The 19,412-nt window shown below is 37.4% G+C and overlaps 1 protein-coding gene across 2 annotated transcripts in view; it reads left to right on the top strand.

Annotated features, from left to right (window-relative positions):
- The window catches only part of THSD7A (thrombospondin type 1 domain containing 7A), a 433,981-nt gene that overhangs the window by 259,236 nt on the left and 155,333 nt on the right, over window positions 1–19,412 (top strand). For both annotated transcript variants that reach the window (XM_042918979.1, XM_042918974.1), the window contains 2 exons: window positions 4,797–4,952; window positions 6,210–6,422. In XM_042918979.1, the coding sequence (XP_042774913.1) occupies window positions 4,797–4,952; window positions 6,210–6,422 (369 nt within the window). The remainder of the gene's footprint in view (window positions 1–4,796; window positions 4,953–6,209; window positions 6,423–19,412) is intronic.

Genomic DNA, 19,412 nt, shown 5'->3' with positions numbered 1-19,412 from the left:
TCTCTATCAAAAATAAATAAATGTAAAAAAAAATTTTAAAAACCCAACAAAACCTGTAACCAAGGAGTTCCTGGTTGGCTCAGTCATTTAAGTATCTGACTTCAGGTCATGATCTCGCAGCTCATGAGTTCAACCTTCGCTTAGGGCTCTGTGCTGACCGTTCAGAGCCTGGAGCCTGCTTCGGATTCTCTGTCTCCCTCTCTCTGCTCCTCCCCTGCTCATACTCTATCTCTCTTTCTCTCTTTCAAAAATAAATCTACATTAAAAAATTGTTTTAAAGAAAACATATAGACAACATTGTACTTAGTTGTGAAAGACTGAATATATTTTTTCCCTAAGAGTAGAAACAAAGGGACTGTAGGCAGTCCTTGGCTTGCTTATACCTGCGTTACTGGAATCTCTCCATGGTTTTCCTGGTTGTATCGATGTCAATATCCTGGTTGTGATATTATACTGTAGGTTTGTAATATCTGACGATTGTGGTAACTAGCAAAGGATACATAGGATTTCTGTGATGTTACAATGTCATGTGAATCTGTAATTATCTCAGAATGAAATATTTAGCTGAAAAAAAGTTTTTTTTACATTTATAATTTTTGAGAGACAGAGCATGAGTGGAGGAAGGGCGGAGAGAGGAGACACAGAATCTGAAGCAGGCTCCAGGCTCTGAGCAAGCATTCAGCACAGAGCCCAATGCAGGGCTCGAAACCACAAACTGTGAAATCATGACCTGAGCCAAAGTTGGACACAACCGAATGGGCCACTCAGGTGCCCCTGAAATATTTAGTTTTAAAAATCATATTTGCTGAGGCAAATACCCGGTAGCTCAGTAGGGTAAGCATCTGACTCTTGATTTTGGCTCAAGTCATGATTTCATGGTTTGTGAGCTCAAGCCCCATGTCTGGCTCCGCACTCTTAGCCTGGAGCCTGCTTGGGATTCTCTCTCTCCTTCTCTCTGCCCCTCTCCTGCTCATGCTCTCTGTCTCAAAATAAATAAATAAAACTTAAAAAAATTTTAAGTCATATTTGCTATTCTTAATGGTTATACAGTGGATGTATCTTCAGAATGCTTCATGGGGCCCATTGCTGAAAACAAATATCTTAAATTGACTTCCTATAATATTTTTTTCATTGTAATGCTCTAAACATAAAAATACAAAAATGTTTCAGACCTATAAAAATGTACTGGTCTCATTTTTTTTTTTGTTTTGTTTTATTAAGTCCAGAAAAGTTTGGACATTCTTTTATGACCTCTTGAAGAATGCAAGGTACATATAATTGAATAGCCTTTAAATCATATGAAAACAATGAAGTGTCTCCTTTATTTTCAAGAAATCAACAATAAGACTTAAAAAAGAATTGTTTTTAATGTTTGTTTATTTTTGAGAGAGAGACAGACAGACAGAGTGTGAGCAGGGGAGGGGCAGAAAGAGAGGGAGACACAGAATCCAAAGCAAGCTCCAGGCTCTTAGCTGTCACCACAGAGCCCGACGCAGGATTTAAACTCACAAACTGTGCGAGGTCATGACCTGAGCTGAAGTCGGATACTTAACCGACTGAGCCACCCAGGTGCCTCAGCAATAAGACTTTTTTTTAAAAAAATTAATAAAGGTTCTTTGAAACTTACACTGCATGAACAATATTTTAAGTGATAAAATTATATAAGAGTAATGACTGAACCATTCTAAGAAATTTAAATTTCAATATTTGAGAATATGGGATGAGCAGTAAACACTGAATTAATGTAATACAGAGCTATATGAATTATATCTCACAGATTAAACTAGAATTCAGTACATTCTCCTGGGTCTGTCTGTCCTTTACTTCATTTGTTGAATCACATTAATTCCAAATAATTCATGGGCAAAAATAGAATTGACTTAACAGTTTTGGGAGCTTAGCTCTTATCTCTGATTAACATTAATATATACTCTACTTACCACAAAAAAAAAAAAACAAAACCTGTGATGAAAATCACCAAAGGAATAGAATCATATACACAACAAATATATATAGGCTTAAAATATCTTAATTTCTCTGTGAGCGTCTATATGTGAACCATGTGATATATGTATAAATATTTATATTCACAAAGGCATCTATAAAATTGAGGTTATTTTTCAATAACTCTATCTCAGTATAGATTTGGTTAGCTTAATAAATCTGAAGACCATGTTGCTTTAAGCAATACTTTCTCAAGCCTGTATTCATCACATTTCTCTTTTAACAGCCCAAGAACATTATTATTCCTGATTATTCTGTTTGATTCATTCAAAATACATCAAAAGCTAAAATAAAAAACAAACAAACAAACAAACAGGTATTAGAAACACAATGTTTCATACTGTTTTCTTGATAAAACCTGTTTCCCTTCTAAAGTGTTCAACCTTATATATAAAATATACTTCTTCAGGCCCTACTAGTGCTTATAATTGCATAGTTAAGGAAGACTTTGCAAAAAAAGTAGACTTCCCTTTGTAATAACCATAATTTTCTTTTTTTTAATATATGAAGTTTATTGTCAAATTGGTTTCCATAGTAGTAACCATAATTTTCAAAACAATATCTTAACACTAAATTCTAAAGTTACTTTTAGTCAATTGAAAGAAAAAAATGGAGTCTTTTCAGTTAATTATATACACAATTGCTAATTTAAATGATAGTCTGAAAGATTCCACACCTGAAGAAATTGCTTATGTTAATTTGCAGTTACAGGAATTTTTGTACATACTGTAGCCTTGTATTAGTCAAGGTTCTCTAGAGAAACAGACCAATAAGATATATGTATAGATATATGAGGAGATTTATTATAGGAAATGGCTCCCACAATTATGGGAATGAGGTCACTGGTATAATTCCTCATTTCCCAGAACCAGTAACTCTGATGTCCAAGAGCAGGGGAAGATGCATTCCACAGCTGAGAAAGAAAGTGATTTCACCGTTGTCCACCTTTTTGTTCTATTGGGCTTTCAATGGTTTGAATAATGCTCCACCCACATCAGTTAGGGCTGTCTTCTTCACTGGGTCTACTGATTCAAATGCTAATCTCTTCCACAAACATCCTCACAGATACACCTAGAAACAATGTTTTTTCAGCTCTGTGAGCATCCCTTTCTCCAGACAAGTTGACACATAAAATTAAGTCTTATGCCTATGAGGATATTAAATTTTTTTTTTCATTTTATGTGAAATATGTATCATTGATGTCAAGTTTTTGGGTTTTTTTTTTATGTTCAAAGAAGTGAAGCATTTATTTCTGTATTTTCTGTCATTAACATGCCTGGTACTTTCACTGTTGGAAAGCAATAAAAGTAATCATTTTTGGCTTTGGCTGATGTTACGATACATAGTAGCAATGGTTCTGATAAACTTCAGTGAGAATGTTCATTGTGCTCCATACTAAGCAAATTAGGAGTACCCCAATCATTTATTTTCACTGAAGTGGGTGGCGTCCGGGAGGAGTGAGAGGGGGGAGGAGAGAGAGGTGAGCACTCTTAGGAGGAAAAAGAAAAATTAAAATCTATGAGTAATTTTCAGAACTGAAAAACTATTTTAGAAAGAAGAGTTACTATAATGGCCTTCAGGTAGCATTTATGATCATGTGTGTTTGTGCTTGCAGAAAGTTGAGGAATGTACAATGCCTACAGTTAGCCTTAGAGTTTAAACTCCAAGCAGATATATTTACGTTTATTTAAAAGTTAGGATAATATAGCTTACAATATCTTAATTTCTCTATGAGCTTCTAAATGTAACCCATGTGATTGGAATTTGATAGTTCTTCACATAAAGAGAATAAGAATTGTCTAAGACCTCCCTTATTTCAGTCCTTTATGAAAGGGTTGGCATTCCAAATTATCAGACATAAGCAGCAACTAGCTTTTATTAAAGGGAATGTCTAAGACATTTACTTCTTAAAATTTATAACACAAAAGCAACTACAGCTATATGTTATATACTGCTAAACTTGATTTTCTTCTGTTGTCCATATAGCTTCAAATATGTTTCTTTCTTAGTCATTTTTAACCAGAAGTATGGACACATCTTGACATTAATTGTCAAATGTGTCCTATACAAAATAGCCAAACTCCAGGCATCAAAACAGAAGAGAAGCAAGGGTAAGCAAAAAATATATAGGGTTCATTGGTCAACTTATGAACAGACATGGTCAATTATAAATTAGTTGTCTTAAGAGTTCTGTGTTTTGGATCACATAGGTAGATAATATATACTGTAAAAGTTCTGAGAAGTATCTGGTGAGTCCTCTAGCTGGAGGGGGAGGGAGACACCACATTGGTTTCGTGAGCTCTTTATTATATCTACCGGTTAGCTCTCTGTGGACCAAAATGGAAAGGAGACTCATCCAGCAGAAGCCATGCGGCGGAGACTTTTTCCATATATATATTATTGTCATTGGCCCTCTCCCGCTTTCCTGAGTCCTCTAAACCAGATGCCACTTAATTAGAATCTAAATATACAATTTAAGAGATACAGTTAACCTTAAGGATTATTTTACTGATGAGGGAAGTTAGTCTTGACATTATTAATCACATGGCTAATAAGTGGTAAAGCTGGAGATCAACCAGTCTCCAAGGCGTCTAGTCCAGTTTCCGTGGATCACACTATACTGCTTTTTCCCCCCATTCCTTCTCCTTTTTTTCTAGGATGTAGCTAAGAAGCAGTGGAATAATGTCTTGGTGTCACTTGTCCTTCTCCATACACACACATAGAAAAATCATTTTGTTGACCATAATAATTTGTTTAATTCTTAAGTGATCTCTGTATTTTTCTCCAAACAGCCGCAAAACCAGTGGACTTGAAATCATGCACTGGCCCTGTTCCTAATACTACACAGCTGTGTCACATTCCCTGTCCTATTGAATGTGAGGTGTCACCTTGGTCAGCTTGGGGACCTTGTACTTACGAAAACTGTAATGACCAGCAAGGCAAAAAAGGTATGTCCTATTAACATGACATGCTTAAAACTCCTATCAGTTGAGTCAAGTGTGAATTATTTTAAAATGCTCCTCTGTGTTACTTGTGATTATTCATTTGTGATATTTTCCAGAATGGCTAAAGAGTATTGATTGCAAAAGATGAATAAACCTACTCTGATGTTGGTACCAGAACATTAAAACTGAAGTTAATTATCTAAATCTTTGTCCACTTATCTGTAAAAGGGATGTAGTATCTGCTACCCATGTTTTCTTTAAAGAATCGATGGGATAATAAACATAAAGCACTTACTTCAATGCCTGATCCATAGCTAGTTCTCAATAGACATAACTCCTTATTACTTTGAAGGTAAAGAAAAAAAACTCTATTGCTTTTATGAGGCAAATCACGTATTTATGAGGATTAGAATAAATGCAGTGGTTTCTTATATGGTGGACACGATGGGGTAATTTTCACATGATCTAGTAATGGAAAACATTTTCTTATTTCCTTTCAAAGACAGTCTTCCAGTGATTCTAATATGTTCACATAGTAATAAACAGACTTATTAATTTTGCTAGTGATTTTAATATGTTTACATGGCAATAAACAGACATTAATTTTGTTATGCACTGTCCAGAAGGACTACAGTTAGGTACTGTTAAAGCACAGGGCACAACTCTGAAGACTTCTCCTTAGAGCCCAGTTGCTTTATATCACTAGTTCATATTTCCAGAGCATCTAAAATCAACTAAGGCTCAAAGAGACAATTTATCTGGAACCATCCAACTTCTCAGAGGTATCTTTTTAGATTTAATTACACAATAGTGTTGAAGAACTCAAAGGAATAGCACGTTAGTCATGAATACTTCCAAATAGCTTGAGATTTCATTGTTTCTTTGAATATTTTATAACTATAGACTTTCCAAAAAAACCAAATTCATTCTGTGTATGTGTATGTGTGTTTTCTCTATCTGTGTGTCTGTCTGTCTCTCTCTGCTTCTGCCTCTCTACCTCTCTCCCGTCCTATGAAGGAGATGACAGTTATATGGCTTTACTTGCTTTCCCTCTTTGGCCCTTCTGTTAATTTATTTATTCATTTAATAAATGATTAAAGAGCTCACATTAAGCTAGAGTTTGAGGATGCACTAGTGATTAAAGCAGATCTGACTTCTACCTTCTACCCTCATCCAGCTTTCACTCAAGTTTTCGTTCAGCCTTCTGAAATATTCAACCATGACAGAAACAATAAATATTTTCCTTCCCCAACAATTCAGGTTTCAAACTGAGGAAGCGGCGGATTACCAATGAGCCCACTGGAGGCTCTGGGGGCACTGGGAACTGCCCTCACTTACTGGAAGCCATTCCCTGTGAAGAGCCATCCTGCTATGAATGGAAAGCAGTGAGGCTCGGAGACTGTGAACCAGACAATGGAAAGGAATGTGGCCCAGGCACTCAGGTTCAGGAGGTTGTGTGCATCAACAGTGACGGTGAGTCAGGCAGGTGTATCTACCCTGCTTTTACAAATGTCTCTTTAACCCTGGAGATTATGCCTTACTTTATGTTAAAATCTCACACCCCTTTATTATAATGGGCTCTATTTACAAACACAGAAATAGCTGTTTCTTCCTCGTTTCTTCCCCTCCCTCCCATCTTCCCTTCTCTCTCTCCCTTCTCCTCTTTGTTTCCTTCCAACCTTCTTCCTTACTTCCTTCCTTCTTTTCCTTTCCTTTCCTTTCCTTGTCCTTTCTTTCTCCCCTTTTTCTCAGTCTCTCACTTAATCTCTCTCTCTCTCTCCCTCCCTCCCTCTCTGTCTGTCTCTCCCTCTCTCTCTCTGTCTCTCTAATGGTGGCAATGAGGAGGTTCTTTGAACAATCACGGTATTTTTTAAATTTGGAAGCCAGTAACAGAATAAGAATTATATCATCATCAAGGCAATAAAGTATTAAATTGCCATTTAAAAACAGGAGCACCTGGGTGGCTCTGTTGGTTAAGCGTCTGACTTTGGCTCAGGTCATGATCTCAGGGTTTGTGAATTCCAGCCCAGGCCAGGCTGTGTGCTGATAGCTCAGAGCCTGGAGCCTGCTTAGGATCTGTGGCTCCCTCTTCCTTTCTATCCCTCCCCTGCTCGTGCTCGCTTGCTTGTGTGCTCCTGCTTGCTCGCTCATGCTCTCTCTCTCTCTCTCTCTCTCTCTCTCAAAAATAAATAAACATTAAAAAAAAATTTTTAAAGCATGGAAAGGTAACTTTTCTAAGTGGTATTTTTTTATTCGCCATAGATATGTGCATAAAGGATTATAAGAATTGGTTGACTTGAATCGAGAAGCTTTTATTTCCTGCCTTGATGTTGAATCTTAGGGGAATAATTTAATTTCCAGACTCCCGAACCACATGGCCTTTTACAACCTAGATTTCCAGAATCAACCCCTGGTTTCTGGGGACCTCACCTCTAGGAATGTCATAGAGCGACTGGGATGGTGATTTTCCACAAGTTTCCTTTCTCAAAGTACAGGAATTACTGTAGACATTCATACCTGATTTTTTGTTTGATAAAATATCCTGTTTTGTTGTTATCCTAATACAAGATTTTTAGATTCTCTCCATGAACACTGCTACTGTTCTGGGGAGACCCCCTTAATCTTCAGTAATCTCTGAGTCACACTGAGGAAACCTAGAACTCCTTGCGCCATAGTTTAAAACCTTTGACTAAAATCGTCTGTAAGGGTCCCTCCAACTCTTGAGTGCTGTGACTCTGCACATCAGAGCAGCATGAGCACCAAGCCCCAGGGCCCCATGATCTGACAGTTTATGCTGTTTACAGCACATGCGGAAACATTCTGGTACCCCCTCAGGGGCAGTGGAACATCTGGTAAGCATCATAATTCCTTCCATCCTATTTTCTTCCAGCAAGCAGAATTGTTTCCTCCTGTGACTCAGTCACTGTTCAGTAGAGAAAGATACTCTCTGGGGTAAGACACTGACAGACACTGCTAGTACTGAGAAATTAGCCTTTCGACTTTGAAACGCATAGTGTTGTCTTTGTCCAGGGTCCAGCATTTTCATGTGGGACAGCCTTAGGTAAAATTCAAACCAGCACTTGAGGTCGAAGGCAGAGGAAGGGGATTATTGCTGCAGAAATTTTATGATGCATCTTATGCATTCTGCTTTTTTCTAGATTTTCTGCCTTTCATAGATATAATTACCTATGATACATCCTCTCTTTAGCTTTTACCCAGTTCCACTCTAAAGGCAAAGAAAAGGAGATTGACATCTAATGGGGAGAAGAAGCAAAAGAAATGCGTTCTGTTACACTTAACCACAACTTCAGATGTTTATTTGGATTAGATGGCAATCTGTATTATCTTCTTTCTGAGTTGCTGTAAAAACAGTACAGGTCATATTTATTTCAGTATCACTGGTAACTGCTTATTTTTTTGCCTAAATTCAAATAATTTTTCTTATCCTCCTATACACCTTGGGAGGAACTGTGATCCCACACATTGTAAAAGGTGTATTTGAGTGAACAAAGATGACAAAAACATTAAAATAAAAAGTTAATTGTGCATGGCACTTCTGTCTAAATATTATCAAATGAAAAATCAGATCTCACTTAATGCCTTGATCTTCCTGGATGTTTGTATGAATTCAGTATATTTTAAATATACTAGAAGAACTGGCTATTTTAAACATATCAGTGATTAATTTTAATTTTGTCAGGTAAAAAATATTTTGTAGCACAAGTAATAACCCCCTAAATTGTCTTATGGAACACTAAAAAACAAGCAGAAGAATGAGTTATGTATGTCTAGTTATATTGAATAAAAGTAGTGTACATTATAGCCCAAAAAGCACATTGGTAGCTCACAGTATACATATGCTGACTTCACTTTTCCTGTCTCCCCCCAAAAAAAATCAATTAAGAAAAAGAAACATACTATTGACATTCAATGTGTTATTACTGTCCTTTATCAGGACATCTGTTTCATCATTCAAGTTTACTTGCTGACATGAATTGGTCATGGTGCAACTCAGTATTTTAACTGGCTCAACTAGTACAAGAAAATTCTTTATTATTATAAGCCCTACAGGCTGCTCAAATTTATATATTGCTGAAACCTAATTGTGCTGATAGAATAGAGCAAAAGCTGGAGACTTGTAAATACTCCTCCACTATTATCATGTGGTCACCTGGTAAGTGTTTAGCAGCTGCACCAAATGTTGTTTTGTAATTAAATCGAACCCAGGGAATTAAAGTTGATTAGTTGTACAGACTCTACCTCTAGGCCTGGCTGCAGCTATAGATTTTGTTTTATAATTAAGTTAAAGCTCAACTAGGGAAATGAAGAATTAGAGCCTGTGAATGTTAGCAAATAATAAAAAGACCTTTTTTCTCCCACGTTCCTCACAAATTTCACAACTTTGTTAATGACCTCAAAGCATTGAAAGGCTCCATTTTTTTGCCCTGGAATATTCTTTGTCCAGGCTCCCAAAAGTCATTAGGGTTTGCTGCTGATTATTGTTCATCTTTCCAGTTGTCCTCCAAGGAGCAGAATTGGGGAGGGTTTTTCAGAGCACACAGGAGGAATATTACATAGATTCTCTAACAGACAGAGGGCGTAAGCAGAAATGGGAGATGAAAGGGAACTCAGAAGACAGATTTTACAGAAAAAGATAAACACTTGATGTGTAATAGAAAAAAATTACCACTCATAATTTAAAGATCATCAGAAAAGCAATTTCCAATCTCTCAGCACAAATACAGGAACTATTCAAAAGGTCTGATGGTGAGATTTGGGGGGAAGGGAGAGAAATCCTAGAGTTTGTTGGGCCTTTAAGAAAAAGCAAAATCTGCCCTATTTAAGGTTTTGTGAAATTTGCATGTTTTATTTAAAGGTATAAATTTGGTGTGGCAAGAGTACTTTTGGTAGTCTTGGTTGGTACAACAACAGATTGGTTGGTTAGAGCTAGAAAAGAACAAGACTGTTAGGCTGAAAGGGGAAAAGAAGAAGATCCGTTGTCTTTTTTTTTTTTTTTGTCTTCACTTTTTTAAATTTTTTTTTAAATTTACCTCCAAGTTAACATATAGTGTAATAATGATTTCAGGAATAGAATTTAGTGGTTCGTCACTTACGTATAACACCCAGTGCTCATCCCAACAAGCATCCTCCTTAATGCCCCTTGCCCACTTAGCCCATCCCCCCACCCAAAACCCTTCCAGCAACCCTCACTTTGTTTTCTGTATGTAAGAGTCTCTTATGTTTTGTCTCTCTCCCTGTTTTCATATTATTTTTACTTCCCTTCCCTTATGTTCATCTGTTGTTTCTTAAATTCCACATATGAGTGAAGTCATATGATATTTGTCTTTGTCTGACCAATTTATTTTGCTTAGCCTAAATACACTGTAGTTCCATCCACATTGTTGCAAACAGCAGGAGTTCATTCTTTGGATCACTGAGTAATACTCCATTATGTATACCACATCTTCTTTATCCATTCATCCATTGATGGACACTTGGGCTCTTTCCATACTTTGGCTATTATCAATAGCACTGCTATAAACATTGGGGTACAAGTGTGCCTATGAAACAGCACTCTCATATTCTTAGGATAGACACTTAGTAGTGCAATTGCTGAGTCTTAGGGTAGTTCTATTTTTAATTTTTTGAGGAATCTCCATACCGTTTTCCAGAGTGGCTGCACGAGTTCACATTCCCGCCACCAGTACAAAAGTTTGCCTCTTTCCCCACATCCTCACCAACATCTGTCATTCCCTGAGTTAATTTTAGCCATTCTCACAGGCATGAGGTAGTATTTCATTGTGGTTTTGTTTTCTATTTCCCTGATGATGAGTGATGAGCAATTTTTTAATGTGTCTGTTAGCCATCTGGATGTCTTCTTCAGAAAATTGGCTATTCATGTCTTTTGCCCATTTCTTCACTGGATTATTTGTTTTTGGGTGTTGAGTTCAATAATTTCTGTATAGATGTTGGATACTAACCCTTTATCTGCTATGTCATTTACAAATATCTCCTCCCATTCTGTTGGTTGCCTTTTAGTTTTGGTGATTGTTTCCTTTGCCATACAGAAGTTTTTTATCTTGGTGAGCTCCCACTAGTTCATTTTTGCTTTTATTTCCCTTGCCTCCAGAAACTTGTCAAGTAGGAAGATGCTCTGGCCAAGGTCAAAGAGGTTGTTGTCTCTTTTCCTCTCTAGGATTTTGATGACTTCTGTGTTATGTTTAGGTCTTTCATTCATTTTGAGTTTATTTTTGTATAAGGTGTAAGAAAGTGGTCCAGGTTCATTCTTCTGCATGTCTCTGTCCAGTTTTCCCAACACCATTTGCCAAAGAGACTTTTTTCCATTGGATATTCTTTCCTGCTTTGTCAAAGATTAGTTGCCCATACATTTTTGGGTCCATGTCTGGTTTCTCTGTTCTGTTCCATTGATCCATTGTGTCTGTTCTTGTGCCAGTACCATACCGTCTTGATGATTACAGCCTGTAATACAGCCTGAAGTCTGGAACTGTGATTCCTCCAGCCTTGGTCTTCTTTTTCAGGATTACTTTGGCTATTTGGGGTCTTTTGTGGTGCCATACAAATTTTAGGATTGTTTGCTCTAGTTCTGTGAAGAATGCTGGTGTTATTTTGATACAGATTGCAGTGACTGTGTAGATTGGTTTGGGTAATACAGACATTTTAACAATTTTGTTCTTCCAACCCATGAGCATGGAATATTTTTCCATTATTTTTGTATAAGAAGATCCATTGTCGTATTAATTACTTAAGGAGAGTGTAAAGCCAATATTGTTTCCACATATCCCTCCCCTCTATCGAAAAAAAAAAAGTAGTGCCATCCATATTTCTTTACTATGTGCTCTATTTCAGATATCAGAATTTCAAAGCCACAGTTTGTATTTTGTTATTAGTATTGCTCTTTAAAGCAGTGAATCTCAACAGTTTCAAAATGCCTACAACTCCTATGCTACATTTCTTATTCTTCTCCACATCATTAACAGTTAATATATAACTAGTGACATTGACATTTATGACTCACATTTATACTTGACTCAGATTTTCATGAAACCAAAAACCAATATTTTTGTGGAAGTAAATCAATAGAATTCATCATTACATAGCTCCTAAGGGTACAGTAGAAAAAGCAGTGACCAGCCAAGGCCCTAACAGTATATTATGCTATTCTTGAAGCAGTATGCCTCTGGCTCAACTTCTTCCTCTTCCATTGGGTAAAGCCTGTCAAAACGTAAATAAATGAAAATGTAATTATTATATAAATAACCTTTAATCACTCTACTTTATTTATTAAAACCAACTGAGTTTAAATGTCATTAACAACAAATGTTTTCCATACATCCAAAACTTGACTAGAACACACCATTGTATCATGCCATTATGGTTAAAACCTATTGGGTTATTAAGAACATCTGCCAACAAATGCCTCATATACAAATGGTAGTACTACATCAATTATATTAGATATTTACCAGTCTTTATAAGTGGATATAAGATATATGGACATATGTATGTATTCATTTTATTCAAATATTTTTTTTAGTTTACTCTTTGAAATTCCAGATCGATTTTTTCAGTGTTCTAGATCCCCCAGTACCAGAATCCCCTTAAGTATACTATAAAATCAGATTCCTAAGTCGTCTTCTCTACGACTCCAATCGTAGAGAAGTCTGATTCATTCAGACTCCAATTAATTTCAGTCTGTGGAGGCAAATGCCAGAAAGCTGCACTTTTTTTATTTTATAGAGAGAGACCACACAAATTGGGTAGAGAGGTGAGGTCAAGGCAGGGGGAGGGGGGGTTGGGGGAGAGGGAGAGACAGAAAGGGAGAGAAAGAGAAAGAATTTTAAGAAAGCTCCACGCTCAATGAGCCTGAAATGGGGCTTCATCTCATGACCCTGGGATCATAACCTGAGCCAAAATCAAGAATCAGATGCTCAAGTGACTGAGCCACCTAGGTGCGTCCCTGCCCCTTATTTTTAGAAAGAAAGCTGCTTTTTTTATGAAGCTCCCTAGATCATTCTGATGTGCAATGAAGTTTATGAACCAATGTAGTAAAATGAGAAAGGGATTGTTTTGGTGGAGCCTAACACCCAAATCTGTTACACCAGCACAGCACCAAAGCAAACTGAATGGATTTGGATAATGCTAAAAAAAGACCTGTGATCAAGAATATGTTGAGATTAGTTTCAAAGAAAGCCTTTATAGTAAGTTTCTCTACATCTTTTGGAACACTTTTGCATATCATCAGAAATGCCAAAGGAACCTACTGTAAAAGATGGGAAACGATGATATTAATGTCCAGAGGGCTGGCTTGTCATGTGACTGCTTACTCTTTCCGAAATTTTTCTTTCTTCTGGAATGAAATATGCATCCAAATATGAGTAGAGGAAAGGGATACTTGCATACTATTTATTTCCCGAGTACTTTATGTCATACTTCTTTTTTCCAATGTATTCAGTAGTAAGACTAATGTAAGGGTTATCATTTCAGTATCTTGAGGTAAATGCAGGAATAAATATCCAGAAAATATTGAAAATTCTGACCTCTGGAAGGCAAGACTCGGTGTTGGGAGAGATGGTGTGAGGTACTGCTCTATTTTATTTTAAACCGTGAAGTACAATCTGTGTCCAGTTTATAAATTGTATAAACATTGAATTAATTTGTCCAAATATATGTTTATTATGAATAAAAGTCTGGGGACACCTGGGTGGCTCAGTCGGTTGAGTGCTGACTCCGGATTTTGGCTCAGGTCATGATCCTAGAGACATGGGATCCATCCCCACATCGGGCTCCATACTCCATGTTGAGTGTGGAGTCTGCTTAAGATTCTCTCTGTCTCCCTCTGTCCCTTTTCCCTACTTGCACATGCATTCTCTCTCTAAAGTAAGAAAAGGGGGGCACCTGGGTGGGCTCATTTGGTTAGGTGTCCAACTCTTGATTTCAGTTCAGGTGATGATCTTACAGTTTGTGGGATTGAGCCCCCATCGGGCTTTGTGCTGACAGCATTGAGCCTATCTGGGACTCTCTCTCTGCCCCTCCCCTGCTCGCACACTGTCACATGCGCATGTGCACACACTGTCTCTTTCTCAAAATGAATAAACTTTTTTTTTTTAAAGAATAACAATCTGAAGAGCGACAGAGGTATGTAGGATGAGGAGTTAAAGGATGGGGAGCAGAGCAATCCAAGAATAGAGAGAAAAGTTATAAAGCTTATAGTTGAGACTAATATTTTGCCTAATTAAAAGTATTCATAAATCCTCCTCGGAGCATAAGCCAGGTCAAGGGATTTGATGCACACAGTTTATTAAGGATGTGCTCCCAGGAGAAACCAGTGAGAGGAGAGGGAATAAAGAAGCAAAATAGAGAAGAGGTAATGTGTCTTGGGTTCCCAAGACTGCTCCCACTAAAGGGACTCACAGAACTCAACACAGAGACATACCCACAGCTTTGATCTATTACAGTGACAGAATACAAAGCGAAAACTGTGAAGAGAATAGGCATATGGGGCAAAAGTCTGGAAGAAACCAGGCATAGGCTTCCAAGATTCCTCTCCCCATGGAGACAAACAGGATGTGCGTAATTTTTTCACCAGTGAGTTGTGTCAACACTTGTGAAGCACTGTGTTCAGGTAACCTCTTCTGAGCCTATGTAGGTATTCAGAGTTTACGTCAGGAGTCAGCCATATAGTCATCCTCTGGAGTCATCCATACTCCAAAAGGAAAGCACATGTTCAACCTAAGCCACATTGTGCAAATACTTTAAGTACAGGGATCAACACTTCTCATTTAGAAAATAATGGAGACCTCCAGAAATTGAAGTTCTGGGTCAACCTAGTGAATAAGGCCATCTTAGGATAACACTGTTGGGCCTGCTATGTTAACTCTTCTGCACAGGAAAACAGCAAAGCTAGAGACTCAGTTTGATTAGGGGAGATACTCTGGAGTTTAAACCCCAAAGGTTGTGGCTTTAGGGGGAAAAAGTGGGGCTTTTAAAAAATTTTTTTAACGTTTATTTACTTTTGAGACAGAGAGAGACAGAGCATGAACAGGGGAGGGGCAGAGAGAGAGAGGGAGACTAGAATCTGAAACAGGCTCCAGGCTCTGAGCTGTCAGCACAGAGCCCGACGCGGGGCTTGAACCCACGGACCATGAGATCATGACCTGAGCTGAAGTCGGACGCTTAACCGACCAAGCTACCCAGGCGCCCCAAAAGTGGGGCTTTTAATACTCACACCAGTCAACTGTTGTCTCACAACTGCTAGAGGACGGAGGAAGGTGGGTCCCAGAACCTTCTAGCTCTCTGTATGAGCCAGACAGCTCTAGTGCCCAAGATCATTCAACTGAAAGTCAGCAATGAGATATTAGCAGCAGAATTGTGAGAGATGGGAGCAAAGGTCCAGTAAAAGGGATCGCTGGAGTTCCAAGCTGTGCAACAATATTTTCGAGGAAGAGATTGAATTAAAGTGGGAAGGGTTGTACATGTTGTATGTACTAAAACCTAACACCTGGTAATTGTGTCTTTTACACTAGAGAAGGAAGGCCCAAAAGGATACAGGTTTTCCAGTTTAGGGAAATGATTTGATGGGACCTTTTTGATTGACAAATGGGCAGTACTCCTTACATTGCCTTAATGATAAGAGTTGAGTTCTGCAAAATAAAATAGAATTTTTAAGCTACCTGTGGCAGAATGGAAAGAGAGGCACAGAGTTTGGGGGTTATAAAAAAAAGGATGTGAGAAGGGTCTGGAAGAAATGAGAGTAAGGATCTCAAGGAAGAAAAAGCTTGAGGATGGCCACAGCTAACTAGAAATACCCTTTGGTATGAAATAGGTAATTCCATTTTATTGGTTTGTTCAGGACAGTACCATTTTCTTAAGGTCATTAATTTTTTTAGGTTTATTTTGAGAGAGAGAGAGCACACACATGAGTGATAACAACCGGGAAGGGGCAGAGAGAGAGAGAGAGAGAGAGAGAAAGAGAGAAAGAATCCCAAGCAGGCCCCACGCTGTCAGCGCAGACTCTGACACAGGGCTCAATCCCAGGAACCGTGAGATCATGATGTGAGCTGAAATCAAGAGTAGGATTCTTAACCGACTGAGCCACCCAGGCGCCGCTCTTGAGGTCATTATTAATGCCACCCCCTTTGTTCTAATAAGTGTCTTGCTTTGTAGAGCAAGTGGTATGATCACCCTAGGGATGACTGATAAATTTTGAGACAGAGGAGGCATAATTTGGAAGCAAAAGTTTTAAGAGAAGTATTAGCCCCGTGAAAATTCTAACAGAAAAATAATGAGAGGGAGGATTCACAGTCTCTTAAGAGGTTGTTGAATTTCCCAGTGAAATTCAAGTAATTCTACTTGAGTTTTAATGAAACTTCAGAAGGCTGAAAAATCTGAAAACAATCAAGCAGCAGACATTGAGATTGTTTCATATTTGAAAATGTTACAATACCTTTTTAAGAACTTGAAGAGGGTGTTCAGACATATTTTTGGTTCTTTCTACCAGGAGGATAACTTTTGTGATATATTTTGTCATAATTATTTATCAATGATGGACAAGAACATCATAATAAACAAATGGGAGGAGTTATGAAAACTTAAGTTAAAATTTGTATAAATTTAGAATGGAAGCTAACCTAAATAAGATTGACTTCTAAAATTTTGGCCAAAACTCTGAGTTCAGGTCACTTCAAACGTCTGTAGTGCTAGATAAGAACACAGTTGCAAAAGCATGATCACTCTGTAGAACTGGCATCTACTTTTTAACACAAATTATACAGCCATTACATGGAAAAGCTGATCTTTTAAATGCAAAAATATGTCCTATAACTGAATTGTTTTTCTATAATTTAAGCAATAAGTCAACTAAGAAGTTGCTTTCCTGGAGAATGCTATGCCATTTAATGTTTTTGAAATATAATTAGGTTGGATGTTATGCTTAAATCTAAGGTCTGTCACTTTACAATTAGGATCATCTAATACTGTTGATAGGAGTTTTTTCCTATAATTGCATTGAGATTCTCTAATTTGTTGTAAAGGAGAAAGTTGCTATAGCTTTTTAGAAAATTTAAGGCAAGAGACTATTCTTTACTGTTGGTTTGTAGTAATCACAATTTTATTTTGGCCTTAAAAAATCTAGCATAAGATAACCTGATCTGTGGTGTTTTGTGTGTGTGTGTGTGTGTGTGTGTGTGTGTGTGTGTGTGTGTGTATTTTGATATATTGTTAGTAAAAATTATTTTTTGTTTGTAAGGAAACCATCTGGATTGAGCCAGTGTTCTTTTGCATAGAAATTTCTTGGCGAAGAGTAGGGTTTTATAAAGAATTTTCTTTTTCAAAGGGAGAATTAGCACAAGACTCTGATGAAATTTAAATAAGCCTAGTTTACTTACCACTTCATGAGATGTGATATAAATGTCCCACTGAGTGTTAGCTATTACCTCTAATGGCAAATATAAGAAAAAAAGAAAAGACAACAGCCCTTTCACTTTATCATAGGTAGCCAGGTGCCTTAAAAACCTCACGGCAGTCACCTTATTCAAAGGTGGGTCAATAAAAGCCACTATGGATGGAAAGGACATCTTTCAGTCAAATTAGACAGGAGTTGAATTATTAAACCCAACAGATACCTCTCTTCCCTTCCATTATCCCTTGTTTGCTTCTTCAACTCTGCTTTTATCTCCTCTGTCAGACTTTATTGTCATGTGACTTCATTGATTTCACTTTCCTCTGGTTCCCTTCCTACTTCTCAGGCTGTGGATCATTTAACTATTACTGGCTAACAATCACCTCAAAACTTACTGGCTGAAAATAAAACCAATTAGGATTTCTCGTGATTCTGGGAAGTTCCAGTTCAGGTTTCACCTGGGCTCATTTATGGAGGTGTAGCTATGACTGGAAGGTCCAAGATGGCCTCCCTCACATATTTTACAGTTGGTGCTGTGTACTAAGGTACACTCGTGCTTCTCCACATGGGCTCTCATCCTCCAATAAGCTAGACCAGCTTTCTTACGTGGTGGTTTTATGGCACTGCTCTGAGAAGACAAAAACAAGCTGGCAGGCCTCTTGAACTGCACATTGTCACTTCTGCCACATTCTCTTGGTCAAAGCTAGTTGCAATGACAACTCAGATTTAATGGGTAGGGAAATAGACTCTTCTCCCAGTAAGAGACATTACACAGAATTATGGCCAAAATATTAATTTACAGTAGTCTACCCTGTGGGTCACAATTGTTTTCAATCCCTCCACGTGCAAAGTATACCCCCTCCTAACCCAGGAATACCAAAATTTTCCTGCAGTTATTTATTCACTCTCTCATGATCTGCGTCTGACTCACAAATAGATGAGTTTTGTCAGATACAGCAGTTGGGTGTGGCTATTCTTTATTTTGATTGATTGATTGATTGATTGATTGATTGTATATACTTACTTTGAGCTTTTATTTTCAGAGGAGCTGGGGTTTTTCTCTCTCACCGGAAACTTGTCGTAAATTCTCTTCTGTGCACCTCAAAATAATTCATTATTGCCCTTTAATCATAGATTTTTTAAGAAGGAAAAAAGAAAATAAATTATACAATGTAATGTATGTATATATAACAGTCTTATATATATAAGTCATGTATAGTATTGTTTGATGAACTCAGAATTCTAGAACTTGCCATCTTAAACAGAATTGTAGTTTGTATTTTCCACATAGTACCATACTACACATACACTAAAATACATTATTATTTTGGATAATAGTATTAGAGTATTTTTAAAATGTTTTTGGTAAAGGTTTAAGTGCTTTTGTCCCTAACTTGTGTATTTCCAATCCTTTCTGTTTTCTAAAAAAGTATTTTATTGTGATGCTTAAGTTTTCTTCTGACTAGTTAAATCCTGTATCCAGGAACCTTGCCTTTGAGTTTACAAACTTCTTTTGATTATTGTGGGGTTTTTGTTTGTTTGTTTTTCATTTCTTTTTTTTTTATTTAATTTTTTAAATGTTTATTTATTATTGAGAGACAGAGAGACACAAAGAGTGAGCGGGGGAGGGGTAGACACAGAGAGAGGGGGAGACACAGAATCTGAAATAGGCTCCAAGCTCTCAGCTGTCACCACAGAGCCCGACGCAGGGCTTGAACTCACAAACTCATGACAGCTCATGACCTGAGCTGAAGTCGGTCACCCAACCAACTGAGCCACCGAGGCGCCCCTTGTTTCTTTCATTTCTTTTTCTTTCTTTTTTTTTTTTTGAAAATAATATTATCCTACAGAATCTTTCAGTTTAGCTGAACGTCTGCAGAATGTTTTAAGGTGTCAAAACATAGAAAATAGGACCTTCATGTTGAAAGATATTTTAATTTCTGGGCACAATGCAAATTTGAATCATTCGGGTAATTTATTTTCAAAAAATAGGGCCCTTTTTCCCTTCACCAAAAGTATACATGTTTTTTTTAAAACTAAAAAAA

This window comes from Panthera leo, chromosome A2 (genome assembly GCF_018350215.1).
Source record: "Panthera leo isolate Ple1 chromosome A2, P.leo_Ple1_pat1.1, whole genome shotgun sequence".
NCBI lineage: Eukaryota > Metazoa > Chordata > Mammalia > Carnivora > Felidae > Panthera > Panthera leo.
This window is presented reverse-complemented; position numbering and strand designations above follow the sequence as displayed.